Raw genomic sequence first — 15,072 nt, 5'->3', positions numbered from 1 at the left:
TACTCGGGAGGCTGAGGCAGGAGAATGGCGTGAACCCGGGAGGCGGAGCTTGCAGTGAGCTGAGATCCGGCCACTGCACTCCAGCCTGGGCGGCAGAGCGAGACTCCGTCTCAAAAAAAAAAAAAAAAAAAAAAAAAAAAAATAAATAAATAAATAAACCAAATCATTTGGTTTGGTCAAAACCTTCTGATCTGAGCTTTGCTTGGCAACCACTCCCCAAGATAAAGCTTTATATATCACCTCACATATTCACTGTCAAGGATCAGGAACTCTAGACTACTGGACTCCCCAGTCAACATTCCCATTACCAAAAGTGCCTAATCTTGGAGGCTGCTTCACGTCACCCTCTCTTTGTCCCTCATTTCCTGAGTCTTTTTTTTTTTTCCCCTCCAACTACACTCGCTCTACTGGTGATCTCAAACAGCCCTCTGATTTTTAAGATACTGTCCAAATACTGATTCCCAAATTTCTATTTCCATCCAAGACCCACTCTTAAACTCTAGACACACACATGCATCGCAACTGCCTCCTCAACAGCTCCACTTGGATATTGAGTAGACATCTAACACTTGCTCTTCCCATAGCCTTCCAACTCAGCTGATGGCATGTCCATGCTTCTAGCTGCCCAAGTCCACACCTCAGAGTTAGGGAAAGTAGAGTGTGACCCATAATGCCAGCTACCTACAAACTAAGGTAGATCTGGGTACTGGGATTAAAGATATCATAAAATCATTAAAATGTTTTCTGAAATGTTTAAAGTTAACTCATTTTAATTCAAGGATTTGGATGTCAACGTTTTAATTTCTTTGGAATATAAGTCACCTTTTGCAAGCTAAAAAATAGAATCAAACTAAGGTGATCTAGTCCTCTAGGCATCCAAGCTGATCCTTGGAATCATGAGCAGAATGATGACATCATACAAGGTGCTAGCAATAGGGTTATAAACTCGAAATAATAACCACTTATCTACATGTTTCATTAGGAAACAGCCAAAAGTCCAGCCATTAAAGGAATAATCTACAGAACATTTTGATTTACAAGGGACAAAATGATCCAAATTGTATGCTGTCCAATCTACTGGTGAACTGGATCAGAATGGGCCAAGGACTGTTAAACAGAGAAAGTATTTACATTTTGAAAACTTGCTCCGCAGGAAAAAAAAAATTCCTGGTTGCTGTCAATAAGAAAGCAAGTAAAAAAAACATTACAGATGAACTCACCGATCTTTGATTTTACTAAGGCCTTCCACTGGAACATGAAGGTAGGGATAAGTGTAGAGGATAATATACTCAGATATTTTTAAAATAAATTACTTAGTAATAAGAAATTAGCCATACTACATTCTTCCATTTGCTACAAGAGGAAATTGGCAATGAAGACTATTTAAAAGAAATGCTCAGCTCTACAGAGGGTGGTGGCAGGCAACACTTTTCCATTACAGAATAACCTCTATTCTTCCATGATACATATTCCTGTGGAAAAACTTGTCAGGAGCTCTTGCCAGGGCCAAGGGATGAAAAACAGAGCATGTCCTAATTAGCTACTGTAGGTTCAGTTAACATCTTTGGGAAGGACCCATAAAATCTGGCCATTATTTTCTTAAACATCTGCAAGCAGAAGAATTCCTTAGTCCTTAGCTATAGTTTCTGCTAGGTATCTTAAAGGTGGGACAGTTCCACTGTGACTCTTCTCCTCAGCTATTAGGTGGGTGCTAGTCATCAAAGTCTGGAATGTCATCATAGGAGTAACCACGGTAGCCTTTGGATGCGTAGTAAGCGATGCGCAGGTGGTAAAAACCCGGTAGGAACACCAGAATGCCAATGATCAGGACTGGAACGGCCCGGTCTGCCCCCTGGTGGCAGAAGGAGGCAAACACATTAGTATCGTAAGAGGTACACATTTTAAAATAAAAAGTCTCATACCTAATCCTTAGATCAGTATTTTATACTCTTCAGTACATTTTCTTTGAGTTGTATACTACCGAGGGAAAAGGTTTCCTCCTGACTATAAATTGAAGAAAAACTACAAAGTACTAACAATTATAAAGAAAAAAACGACCCATTCTCATCCAGATATTTTAGCTTCTTTTCCTTTTTTTAAAGCTCTTAGCTGTGAACACAACATACTCTGTGTCCTGTGGCCAATATTATTAAAACTTCTTCATATATTTAAACTGTAAGGATGTGTAACATTCCACTGAAATGGACATGCCACAGTTTTACTTAACTGCCCCACATACAACTGCTGGACACTTTGGTTGTTTTTCACCTTTTGTAATTGTACAGCTACCACTACAATAAACTCTGTGTTTTTCTCAGAATTTCAGGGTTTTTTTTCTTTTTTTTTTGAGGTAAGAGTCTTGCTCTATTGCTCAGGCTGAATTACAATGGCGTGATTACAGCTCACTGCAACCTCAACTTCCAAGGCTCAAGTGATCCTCCACCTCAGCCTCCAAGTAGCTGGGGTTACAGGTGTGAGTCACCATACCTGGCTAATTTTGTATGTTTGTTTGTTTGGTAGAGATGAGGTCTCACTATGTTGCCCAGGCTGGTCTTGAACTCGGGGGCTCAAGAAATCCTCCTGCCTCAGTCTCCCAAAATGCTGGAATTATAGGCTTGAGCCACTGCACCCGGCTGGCTGTGTTCCCTGTTGTGTGTTAATTATAGTCAGAATCAGTTCAAGACAACTTAGACACTGTGTATGTGGGGACAGCCCATGAGAAAGAACCACCAACTACTTTAAGTTTCTAAGGTTTCATATTGAAGCTCAACAGGAACGCCATCCAAACATAATGTAAGAAGGAACTGACTTATGAGGCACAGTGACCCCACACATATAACAGAATTGCTATTTCTCTCCAAACACTGACGGTACGTCCATGGCACTACACAGCTACAATGACAGCATGCTGCTCCAGCTACAGCCCTTTACCAATCAGGACCCTTGCATGCCAGGCTCAGCCATGTTGTTCCAAACTATTACAGGGCAAACTGTCTAATATCTCAGAGACCAAGTTTGTCTACCTGCTACCACCTCCCTTATAGGAACTATGGAAGTTTACTGTTGCTCAAAGGAAGAAAAACATATTTTGCCAACAGAGAACAAAATGCAAAAGAAAATCTTTTTGTTCTTTCTGCTGGAATCTGCTGTACTAGACATGAATATAAAAACAAAGATTCAACCAGGAAAAAACCCTAAAATCCGAATAGACAAACAAAGAGTAATGAGATTGAGGCCATAATAAAAAGTCTCCTAGCAAAGAGAAGCCTGGGACTTGATAGTTTCACTGCTGAATTATACCAGTTAAAGACTTAATACTTGGCTGGGCATGGTGGCTTATTCCAGTAATCCCAGCACTTTGGGGGGCCTAGGCAGGCAGATCGCTTGAGCTCAGGATTTCAAGACCAGCCTGGTCAACATGGTAAAACCCCGTCTTGACAAACAACACAAAAATTAGATGGGCATGGTGGTACACACCTGTGGTCCCAGTTGCTAGCGAGGTGGCAGGATCACATAAGCCTGGGAGGCAAAGGTTGCAGTGAGCTGAGCTCGCACCACTGCACTATGCCTGGGTGACAGAATGAGACCCTGTCTCCAAAAAAAAAAAAAAAAAAAAAAAAAAAAGAGGCCGGGCACGGTGGCTCAAGCCTGTAATCCCAGCACTTTGGGAGGCCGAGACGGGCGGATCACGAGGTCAGGAGATCGAGACCATCCTGGCTAACACGGTGAAACCCCGTCTCTATTAAGAAATACAAAAGGCCGGGCGCGGTGGCTCAAGCCTGTAATCCCAGCACTTTGGGAGGCCGAGGCGGGCGGATCACAAGGTCAGGAGATCGAGACCACAGTGAAACCCCGTCTCTACTAAAAATACAAAAATTAGCCGGGCGCGGTGGCGGGCGCCTGTAGTCCCAGCTACTCGGGAGGCTGAGGCAGGAGAATGGCGGGAACCCGGGAGGCGGAGCTTGCAGTGAGCCGAGATCGCGCCACTGCACTCCAGCCTGGGCAACAGCGTGAGACTCCGTCTCAAAAAAAAAAAAAAAAAAAAAAAAAAAAAAAAAAAAAAAGAAATACAAAAAACTAGCCGGGCGAGGTGGCGGGCGCCTGTAGTCCCAGCTACTCGGGAGGCTGAGGCCGGAGAATGGCGTAAACCCGGGAGGCGGAGCTTGCAGTGAGCTGAGATCCGGCCACTGCACTCCAGCCTGGGTGACAGAGCGAGACTCCGTCTCAAAAAAAAAAAAAAAAAGAATACTAATCCTACTGAAACTATTCTGAAACAGACACAGACATGGAGAGAATACTTCCAAACTCATTCTATTAGGCCAGTTTTACCGATACCAAAACCAGGCAAAGACACGTCGAAAAAAGAAAAATAGGCCAATATCCCTGATGAACATTGATGCAAAAATCCTCAATAAGGAGGATAATACTAGCAAACCAAATTCAACAATACATTAAAAAGATTATTTATCAGGACCAAGTGGGATTTATCCCAGAAATGCAAGGATGGTTCAACTTATACAAATCAATCAATGTGATAAAATCATATCAGCAGAATAAAGGACAAAAACCATATGATTATTTCAATCAATGCTAGAAAAGCATTTGATAAAATTCTACATTCAACGGGTGCAGTGGCTCACGCCTGTAATCCCAGTACTTTGGGAGGCTAGGGTGGGCCTCACACTGACCATAATTAACACACAACGGGGAACATAGCCATAGGGGTGCAGTGGCTCAAGCCTGTAATTCCAGCACTTTGGGAGGCTGAGGCAGGAGGATTGCTTGAGCCTAGGAGTTCAAGACCAGCCTGGGCAACATAATGAGATCTCATCTCTAACAAACAAACAAAAAAATTAGCTGGCTATGATGACTCACACCTGTAACTCCAGCTACTTGTGAAGCTGAGCTGGGAGGATCGATTGAGCCCAGAAGATTGAGGTTGCAGACAGCTGTGATCACACCACTGTACTCCTGGACTGCTTGAGTCTAGGAGTTTGAGATCAGCCTAGGCAACATGGCAAAACCTCGTCTATATAAAAAATGAAAAAAAAAAATTAACCAAGTGTGGTGGCACCTGCTTGTGGTCCCAGTTACTTGGGAGGCTGAGGTTGCAGTGAGCCAAGATGGTGCCACTGCACTCCAGCCTGGATGACAGAGTGAGACTCTCTCTAAAAAAAAAAAAAAACATACACTAGGGAAAGAACCAGTCTTTTCAATAAATGGTATTAGGAAAACTGGATATCCATATGCTGAAGAATGAAACTAGACCCCTCAAATCTCCTACCATATACAAAAATCAAATGAAAATGGATTAAACACTTAAATGTAAGACCTAAAACTATGAAACTACTACAAGAAAACATGGGGGAAACTCTCCAGGATGCTGGACTGGGCAAAGATTTCTTGAGTAATGCCCCCAAAAGCACAGGCCATCAAAGCAAAAACAGATAAATGAGATCACATCTGGTTAAAAAGCTTCTGTACAGCAAAGGAAACAATCAACAAAGTGAAGAGACAACCCACAGAATGGAAAAAAATATATGCAAAGTATCCATCTGACAAGGAATTAATAACCAGAATATATAAGGAGCTCAAACTCTATAGGAAAAAAATCTAATAATTCAGTCAAAAATGGGCATTTCTCAAAAGAAGGCATACAAATGGCAAATAGGTATAAGAAAAGGTGCTTAACATCACTGATCAAAGAGATACAAATCAAGACTACAATGAGGTATCATTTCATCCCAGTTAAAATGGCTTTTTAAAAAATATAGACACGAGGTCTCACTATGTTGCCCAGGCTGGTCTCGAACTCCTGGGCTCAAGTGATCCTCCTGCCTCGGCCTCCAAAAGTGCTGGGACTACAGGTGTAAGCCACTGCACCCAGCCAAAATAGCTTTTATCCAAAAAAACAGGCAATAACAAATGATAGCAAGGATGTGGAGAAAAGGGAACCCTCGTACAAAGTTGATGGGAACGTAAATTAGTATAGCCACTACGGAGAACAGTATGAAATAGAACTACCATATGATCCAGCAATCTCACAGCTAGGTATATACACAAAAGAAAGGAAATCAGTCTGTCAAAGAGATATCTGCACTTCCATATTTATGGCAGCACTATTAACAACAGCCAAAATTTGGAAGCAACCAAAGTGTTCTTCAACAGACAAATGAATAAAGAAAATGTGGTACATATATACAATGGAGTACTATTCAGCCACAAAAAAGCATGAGATCCTGTCACTTGCAACAACATGGATGAAACTGGAGGACGTTATGTTAAGTGAAATAAGCCAGGCACAGAAAGACAAACTTTCCAAGTTCTCACTCATTTGTGGGAACTAAAAATTAAAACAATTGAACTCATGGATATTGCAGAATGATGGTTACCAAAGGCTGGGAAAGGTGGGGGGAAATGGGGATGGTTAACGGGTACAAAAACATAGTTACATAGAATGAATAAGCTCTAGTATTTGATAGCACAAAATGACTAGAGAATAATTTATTGTACATTTAAAAATATAATAACTAAGGCTGGACGTGGTGGCTCACGCCTGTAATCCCAGCACTTTAGGAGGCCCAGGCGGGCAGACCACTTGAGGTCAGGAGTTCGTGACCAGCCTGGCCAACATGGCAAAAACCCGTCTTTACTAAAAATACAAAAATAGGTCAGCCGTGCTGGTTTGCCACTGTAGTCTCAGCTACTCAGGAGGCTGAGGCAGCAGAATCACTTGAACCCAGGAGGCGGAGGTTGCAGTGAGCTGAGATTGTACCACTGCACTCCAGCCTGGGTGACAGAACAAGACTCTGTCTCCAAAAAAAAAAAAAAATATATATATATATGTATAACTAAAAGTAAGCCAGGCGCAGTGGTTCATGCCTGTAATCCCAACACTTTGGGAGGCCAGGAGTACGAGACCAGCCTGGTCAACATGGCGAAACCCTGTCTCTACTAAAAATACCAACATTAGCCGGGTGTGGTGCCGCACGTCTGTAATTTCAGTTACTCGGGAGGCTGACGCACAAGAATAGCTTGAACCTGGGAGGCAGAGGTTGCAGTTAGCTGATATCATGCCACCGCACTCCAGCCTGGATGACAGAGTGAGATTCTGTCTCAAAAATAAATACATAAATAAACAAATACATACATAAATAAATAAAAGTATAATTGGAATGTAACACAAATGATGAATGCTTGAGGTGAAGGATACCCCATTTAGCCTGATGTGATTATTATGAATGCATGACTGTATCAAAATATCTCATGTATCCCCTAAGTATATACACCCACTACGTCCCCGTAAAAATTGGAAAAAAAATTGAAAAAAAAAAAAAAAATTGGCCAGGTGCAATGGTTCACACTGGCAATCCCAGCACTTTGGAAGGTTGAGGCAGGCAGACTGCTTGAGCTCAGGAATTAGAGATCAGCCTGGGCAACATAGTGAAACCCTGCCTCTGCAAAAAATAAAACAAACAAAAATAAATAAAAAATAAAATTAGCTGGGCTTGGTGGCACACACGTGTAGTTCCAGCTACTTGGGAGGCTGAGGTGGGAGGATCACTTGAGCCCAGGGAGGTAAAGGTTGTGCCACTGCACTCTAACTTGGATGACAGAGCAAGATCCTGTCTCAAAAAAAATAGACCACTGGGGAACACACACACACACACACACACACACACACACACACACACACACGAGCCTTGGCTAACATTTTTAAAATTTCATAGCTTATTCCCACATGCCCGTCAGCTTACCCCTTTGCTGATGTAGCCTGACAGCAGGAGGGAGCCTATAATAATGAGAAAGGCGCCGATCAAAAACAGCACAGTGGCAAGTGCGATGGCCTTATAAGGGATCTTAGGAGGAGTTTTCTTAAACTGGAAGAGAAACAGAGACAAAAAAAGACAATGAAGAACGTTATGCAAATACCTGGGTTCAAACATTTAATTAATTACTTTTAATTTTTATGGGTTTTTTTTTTTTTTTTTTGCTTGTTTTGAGATGGAGTTTTGCTCTTGTTGTCCAGGGTGGAGTGCAATGGCATGATCTCAGCTCACTGCAACCTCCACCTCCTGGATTCAAGTGATTCTTCTGTCTCAGCCTCCTGAGTAGCTGGGATTACAGGTGCCTACCACTACACTCAGCAATTTTTTGGGTATTTTTAGTAGAGACAGGGTTTCACCTTGTTGGCCAGGCTGGTCTCGAAGTCCTGACCTCAGGTTATCCGCCCGCCTCGGCCTCCCAAAGTGCTGGGATTATAGGCGTGAGCCACAGCGCCCTGCCTAATTTTTATGATTTTAGAGACAGAGTCTTGCTCTGTCACTCAGGCTGGAGTGCAGTGGTGCAATTATAGCTCATTGCAGCCTCAAACTCCTGGACTCAAGCAATTCTCTTGCCTCAGCCTCTCAAGTAGCTGGGACTTCAAGCGTATGCCACCATGCCCAGCTAATGTTTAAAATTTTCTGTAGAGACAGGGTCTCACTATGTTACCCAGGGTGGTCTCCAACTCCTGGGCTGAAGGGAATTCTCCCGCCTCTGCCTCCCAAAGTGCTGGGATTACAGGTGTGAGTCATCAAGCCCAGCCTCAAACACTTTAAAACAGGGAGGAGAGCTCACACCTATAATCTCAGCAATGTGGGAGGCTGAGGCAGGCAGATCACTTGAGCTCAAGAGTTTGAGACCAGCCTGGGCAACATGGTGAAACCTCATCTCTACAAAAAATACAAAAATTAGCTGGGCATGGTGGTATGTGCCTGCAGTCTCAGCTACTTGGGAGGCTGAGGTGGGAGGATGGCTTGAGCCCAGGAGGTGAAGACTGCAGCCAGCTGAGATTGCACCACTGCGCTCCAGCCTGGGTGACAAAGCCAGAACCTGTTTCAAAAACAACAACAATAACAACAACAACAAAAACGGGAGGGTAATTAAGAACCAAACTAGATGCTTTATGTGTCTTAAGTATGTCCTACCACCCAGTGCAGCTCTGAGAAATAAAAGGGACTGGCAAGAGATGCAAGAGATGAAGCTCTAGTTATTGCTCTCACAGTTACTCAAAGGAATCTCAGAGGAATGTCATTCACTCTAGTTTGAATCTCATTCCATAAATCATTCATTGTATCATAAGAAACTTTTTATAAACAAAAACAGAACTGACTTTATGGTCATTCATTTGTTAGACATATATTTATTAACTGCCTGGTATATAGATGGCTGTACTAACTTATGGGGATTTAACAGATCCTGTCTCTACAAAAAATTTTAAAATTAGCTGGGCGTGGTGGCACATGCCTGTGGTAACAGCTATTCAGGAGGCTGAGGTGAGAAGACTGCTCGAGCCCAAGAGGTCAAGGTGGCAGTGAGCCTTGACTGTGCCACTGTACCCAAGCCTGGGCAAAAGGGCAAGACCCTGTATCAAAAAAAAAAAAAAAAAAAAGAAAAGGCCAGGCACGGTGGCTCACATCTGTAATCCCAGCACTTTGGGAGGCCGAGGCAGGAAGATCACCTAAGGTCAGGAATTCAAGACCAGCCTGACCAACATGGAGAAACACTGTCTCTACTAAAAATACAAAATTAGCTGGGCATAGTGGCGCATGCCTGTAATCCCAGCTATTTAGGAGGCTCAGGCAGAAGAATTGCTTGAACCTGGGAGGCGGAGGTTGCAGTGAGCCAAGATGGCACCATTGCACTTCATTCAGCCTGGGCAACAAGAGCAAAATTCTGTCTCAAAAAAAAAAAGGAAAAGAAGGCAATTTCAGTTTATTCCAAACCATTAATTGTTTGTTCCACATAGCAAGTAAACCTGCCTTATGAACAAACTCAATTCAAGGTTAAGATTCAGAGACAAATTTTCTAAGGTTTGGCTCATGGTTGTGCCTGACCAAATGGCTGGAAGCTTTCCAGATCTTTCCAGATCTATTTTTATCTCTCCTTCAAATGTGGGTCCAAAGAGTAATTTATTTATTTATAAAGGATGGGTTCCTGCTACTTCCTCGTTGGCCCTAGTTCCACCTAGAATATTCTATTGTAAGGGGAAGTGCGTAAAAGGAGATGCTATAATAATATTGACTAGTTTATAAATGGTTAGGGTAGGATACAAATTTAATAAATACTCTGTTTTACTTACTATTTATCACAAAGAATACCTTTAATAAATTGGATCTCATGACATCAGGAAAGAAGGAAGATTCCTACAATCCGCTGGCTTTAGCAATAAGTTTCTCCCTTAAAAGGTGAACTGGCTTTGACTAAAGTGTAAATAAACACTGATAAAAAAAAATTTCACCTAACGAAAATTTTAAAGTTCCTTAAAAAAAACAAACAAACTCCATCTTAACAAAACACAATCTAGTTAGTTTCTTAATAAAGTAAATAAAACCTGTAACTACAAGGCTCTGGCATTACAACTAAAAATTCTTAGAGATGGACAATACTGGAATTGGTTTGAAACTACCCTGCCACAGCCCTCTTCTGCAATTATGGCTGAAAAGGCCTCAGAGCTGAGTTTTCCTCTTGTTGCTTCCTCTAATCCCTAGGGACAGTTAGCAAACCCTCCATTTGGAAGGTCTTCCAGCTAACTCAACAGAAACACAGCCAGCCAGTCTTGCAGTTCTTGTCTGCATTTACCTGAAGGTCAATGTAGCCATCATCTGTGCTGGAGAGCCTTGAATATTTCACTTTACTACTGGGGATTCCAGTAGCCAGGTTGGTACGGGACGGCATCATAACACGCTGACACAGCTACGGTTTGAAAACAAAAAACGCTGTTATTGTCTGTAGGTGACAAAGGTGCATTAGAGCCAATGAGTTCAGGATTATTAGATGCTCTGCATTGGAGTTCTGGGCTGCCACGTCAGACTAGCAATGGGCAATTTACACTTCACTGTTAAATTTTCACTGTGTCAGAGGCATACGCATATGGAGAACCAGATATGCCTCTGACACAGTGAAAACATTCTCACTATATATTAAATATCTAGTCTGGTCTGTCCTTGTAGAATGACAGTGAAGACACTCACCAAGAATCACATTCCAGTTTATTCTGGCACTAAGATTCCCTGACTTTTAATTTTTCCAAAGTCACATAGAGACTAGGTAGAATAATGAGGACTTAAATCCAGGTCCACCTGACACCACAGTATTGCCTGTCCCTTGCTCCCACTTTTAAGAAAAAGCAAGAGGAGCATTCAAATGATTCTCTTGTTTGACAGGGAGGGAGAAGAGGGCAGGAAATGGAATACACTCACATCAACATTTTGCCTATTGCCCCTCGATAGAGATCAACCCTTTAATGCAAAAGATCTGTAAAGTTTCTTGCCATAAATTTGTGGGGTTTTTTGTTCGTTTGTTTGTTTTTCTTGAGACGGTGTCTTGCTTTGTCACCCAGGCTGGAGTGCAGTGGGTTAATCTCAGCTCACTACAACCACTGCCTCCCGGGTTCAAGAGATTCTCCTGCCTCAGCCTCCCGAGTAGTTGGGATTTATAGGCATGCACCACCACGCCTGGTTAATTTTTATATTTTTTAAGTAAAGACTGGATTTCACCATGGTGGCCGGGCTGGTCTCGAACTCCTTTTTTTCTTTTTCTTTGTGATAGAGTCTCACTCTGTTGCACAGGCTGGAGTGCGGTGGCGCGATCTTCGCTCACTGCTGCTTTCACCTCCTGGGTTCAAGCAATCCTCCTGCCTCAGCCTCCTGAGTAGCTGGGATTACAGGCATGCACCACCATGCCTAGCTAATTTTTGTATTTTTAGTAGAGATGGGGTTTCACCATTTTGGCCAAGCTGGTCTTGAACTTCTGACCTCAAGTGATCTGCCCAACTCAGCCTTCCAAAGCGCTGGGATTACAGGCCACCATGCCAGGACCCTTGTAAATTTGGATAAGGGCCTGGCTATACTAGTGCCTCTAGAAGCGCCCACCTCTCTGCCCCATCCCAAGAACCAAAAGTAGTACTTCATTTTCCTAACTACTTCTGTACCAACCTTAAGAAATGGAACATGGTACAATATCTTACAATAAATTTTAAGGAAAGAAAGAAAAAAATGGAAAACCTGGGTTCTTGTTCAAAATATTCAAAGCAGACAGCGATAATGAAATCATGGCTATTATGTCACCAGTTTAAGAGACAGTGGATAAGTCTGAAAAATCCTAACATTTAAATTAAGGCAATTTGTATTAATATGCTGGGTGTGGTAGCTCATGCCTGTAATCCCAGAACTTTGGGAGGCTGAGGTGGGCGGGTTACCTGAGGTCAGTAAGTTGAGACCAGCTTGACCAACATGGTGAAACCCCGTTTCTACTAAAAAAAACCCCAAAATCAGCCGGGCACAGTGGCACATGCCTGTAATCCTAGTTATTTGGAAGGCTGAGGCACGAGAATCGCTTGAGCCTGGGAGACAGAGGTTGCAGTGAGTCGAGATTGCACCACTGCACTCCAGCCTGGGTAACAGAATGAGACTCTGTGTCAAAAATAAAATAAAATAAAAATAATTTTTTTTATTTGTCCACTTTTCCTCCATAAAGTAACAAAGCTGTATGATCAAAATGGATAAATATATTTTAGTCAAAGTTTTTAAATTCTAAATTCAAAAACATATCTTAAAAAAAAGAAAACTGGCCGGGCACAGTGGCTCACACCTGTAATCCTATGTAATCCTAGCACTTTGGTAGGCCAAAGCATGTGGATCACGAGGTCAGGAGTTCGAGACCAGCCTGGCCAATATGATGAAATCCTGTTTCTACTAAAACTACAAAAATTAGCCAGGCATGGTGGAGGGTGCCTGTAGTCCCAGCTACTCGGGAGGCTGAGGCAGAAGAATCGCTTGAAGCCAGGAGGTAGAGGTTGCAGTTAGCCGAGATCGGGCCACTGTGCTCCAGCCTGGGCAACAGAACGAGACTCCGTCTTAAAAAATAATAACAATAAAATGAAGTATTTCAATAAGGGCATAAGGGCAACATAAAAAAAGGACTAGTTTTTTTCTGGGTTGGCATTTTGAAAATTCATCATTATCATCATCACAATAATGGTGGTTAGTACTTACCTAGTCTTTGTTAGATGCCAGCTGTTCTAAGTACTTTGCACATACTTAATTCCAAAAATTAACAAATTGTTTTCTTTTTTTGGTGTTTTTTTTTTTTTTAGACGGAGTCTCGGAGTCTCGCTCTGTCACTCAGGCTGGAGTGCAGTGACCCGATCTCGGCTCATTGCAACCTCCGCCTCCAGGGTTCAAACGACTCTCCCGCCTCAGCCTCCCAAGTGGCTGGGACTACAGGCGCCTGCTACCATGCCCGGCTAATTTTTGTATTTTTAGTAGAGATGGGTTTCACCATATTGGCCAGGTTGGTCTCAAACTCCTGACCTTTTGATCCGTACGCCTCGGCCTCCCAAAGTGCTGGGATTATAGGCGTGAGCCAGTGTGCCCGGCCTAACAAACTGTTTTAAGTGGCTTGCAGTCAATGCAAAGTAACTAGCATAAATAATTAAATAATTGGTGCTAAATATTAGTGTCCCTTTTTATTGATTACATCCTGGTCTAGAAATCAAGTATTGAAAAATGAGCATAATGCTAATCTCTATACTTTTCAAAAAAGATTGGATCAAACTGCGTCAAATACTAGGTTTTTAGTGTTGTGATCCCGACTGCATTTAATTCTATAAAAGTTCAAACTACCAATATGTGTGGTTTTTGAAGGAATTTAACCACATCTAACTTGCACTTAGACTTTTTTGTTAAGTACGTCCTGACATTATTCATACATCCGCATCAAAACAACACATCGCAGGGGCGTGAGGGAGAGGGGAGACGAATGTTTACTCTTGGCAAAGAGGATTCTAAAAGAGGGGGAAAAGAAAAACGAGCATTTTCAAAGTATCAGTCTTCGTTCCCAACAGGCTTTTTAACAGCTCACCGCTACCCCCAAACTCCCTCAGCACCTGAATGTTAAGAGAGTTCTAAAAGCATCATAAGACGTTTGGCACAGTGCCTGGCATCACGCGTCTCTACATACGTTATTCTCCTGCCCGTCTTCAGACCTTGCCAGAGAGATAAATAAGAACCGACGAGAATTTAGACGTAAAACAAACTGTGCCAGGGAGGACGAATGCCCCACACGGATGACTCGGAGCTTGATTTAGGCGGGAAGCGCGGTCTCGGACACGCCCAGAGCCCAAGAGGACGGTTCTGTCCCCGCGCCGTCGCACACACGCCTTACCGGAGCGCCGCGCCAGGCCGCCCGCACACCCAGAGCTCGCCCACGGTTGGCAGCGCACGAGGTCGCATGGTACGGCCCGCTTAAGGGCCACTCAGCCCACCCCAGCCGGGATCAGTGCGCCGGAAGTGGCGTGCCGGAAACAGGCGCGTCGGAAGTTGCGTCTCCGGAAGCGTTTGTTTCCTCAACCAGCTTCCCAGGCTATCACTTACCGAGTATCAGCTGCAGGAGGCATCGGGGCTGCACGGGCCGAATGCCGATTCGTGGGTTTTGTTTAGGCAGCCACGACCTGTGCCCGCCGCCGGCTACCTCCACTGTGGCGGGCGAGCACCTAGGGTCCTCGCCCACCTGGGTCACCGTCAGGCCCAGGGCAAGCCAGCTACGTGGTTTCTCCCTTCCTTAGAACGGGCCAGGCTAGAGAGCGCCATGGCTTCCCAGGGAGGCAGAAGCCGAGTCCGTCGCAGCCTCAGGACCAGAAGTCAGTGCGGCCAGATATCCGCTGCAAGGCGCCAGCCTTCCACGGGCGCTCGCCTTCAACACCCCACTACCACACTTCCCTTGAATAGCACACTTGTAAACTGTGCTGTCAATACCCCACTATACTTCCCTTGAATAGCTCCACAAACTTGTGCTTATTTTCAGGCCTTGTCCAGGTAAAAGGCCTGCCCACAAGGGACATTTTGCTGCACATGAAGCTTTTCAGAAAGTTGTTTATTAAGGTATAATTTATACACAAGTACAAATAGATGAGCTCTGAAAATACGTATGGTCCTAGAACCATCACCAATCTAGATGGAAATACATCCATCACCCCAAAATTCCATCAGCCTCTTTTGCAGCCTGTTTCCTTCTTCACTCAGAGGCACA

General features: G+C 43.5%; 1 protein-coding gene across 4 annotated transcripts; it reads right to left on the bottom strand.

Annotated features, from left to right (window-relative positions):
* Positions 1-752: 752 nt before the first annotated feature.
* On the bottom strand, positions 753-14,315 carry TMEM230 (transmembrane protein 230). Of its 4 annotated transcripts, none has more exons than XR_012419168.1 (5): positions 14,209-14,315; positions 10,624-10,737; positions 7,758-7,880; positions 2,488-2,646; positions 753-1,852 (listed from the first exon to the last, which is right to left on the bottom strand). XR_012419168.1 is itself a non-coding variant. In XM_074004822.1 (5 exons), the coding sequence occupies exons 1-5, from the start codon at positions 14,274-14,276 to the stop codon at positions 1,712-1,714; spliced, it is 552 nt and encodes a 183-aa protein (XP_073860923.1). In that variant the 5' UTR covers positions 14,277-14,315; the 3' UTR covers positions 753-1,711. The 4 variants fall into 4 exon arrangements, 3 of the variants coding, with proteins under 3 accessions (XP_073860923.1, XP_073860922.1, XP_005568463.1); XM_074004822.1 differs by lacking the exon at positions 2,488-2,646 and adding an exon at positions 12,793-12,898; XM_074004821.1 differs by lacking the exon at positions 2,488-2,646 and having other exon boundaries at positions 14,005-14,315.
* Between the last annotated feature and the right edge of the window lie 757 nt (positions 14,316-15,072).

Source organism: Macaca fascicularis, chromosome 10 (assembly GCF_037993035.2).
Source record: "Macaca fascicularis isolate 582-1 chromosome 10, T2T-MFA8v1.1".
Lineage (NCBI taxonomy): Eukaryota > Metazoa > Chordata > Mammalia > Primates > Cercopithecidae > Macaca > Macaca fascicularis.
Note: the sequence above shows the minus strand (reverse complement) of the source record. Positions and strands in the feature narration are given on the sequence as shown.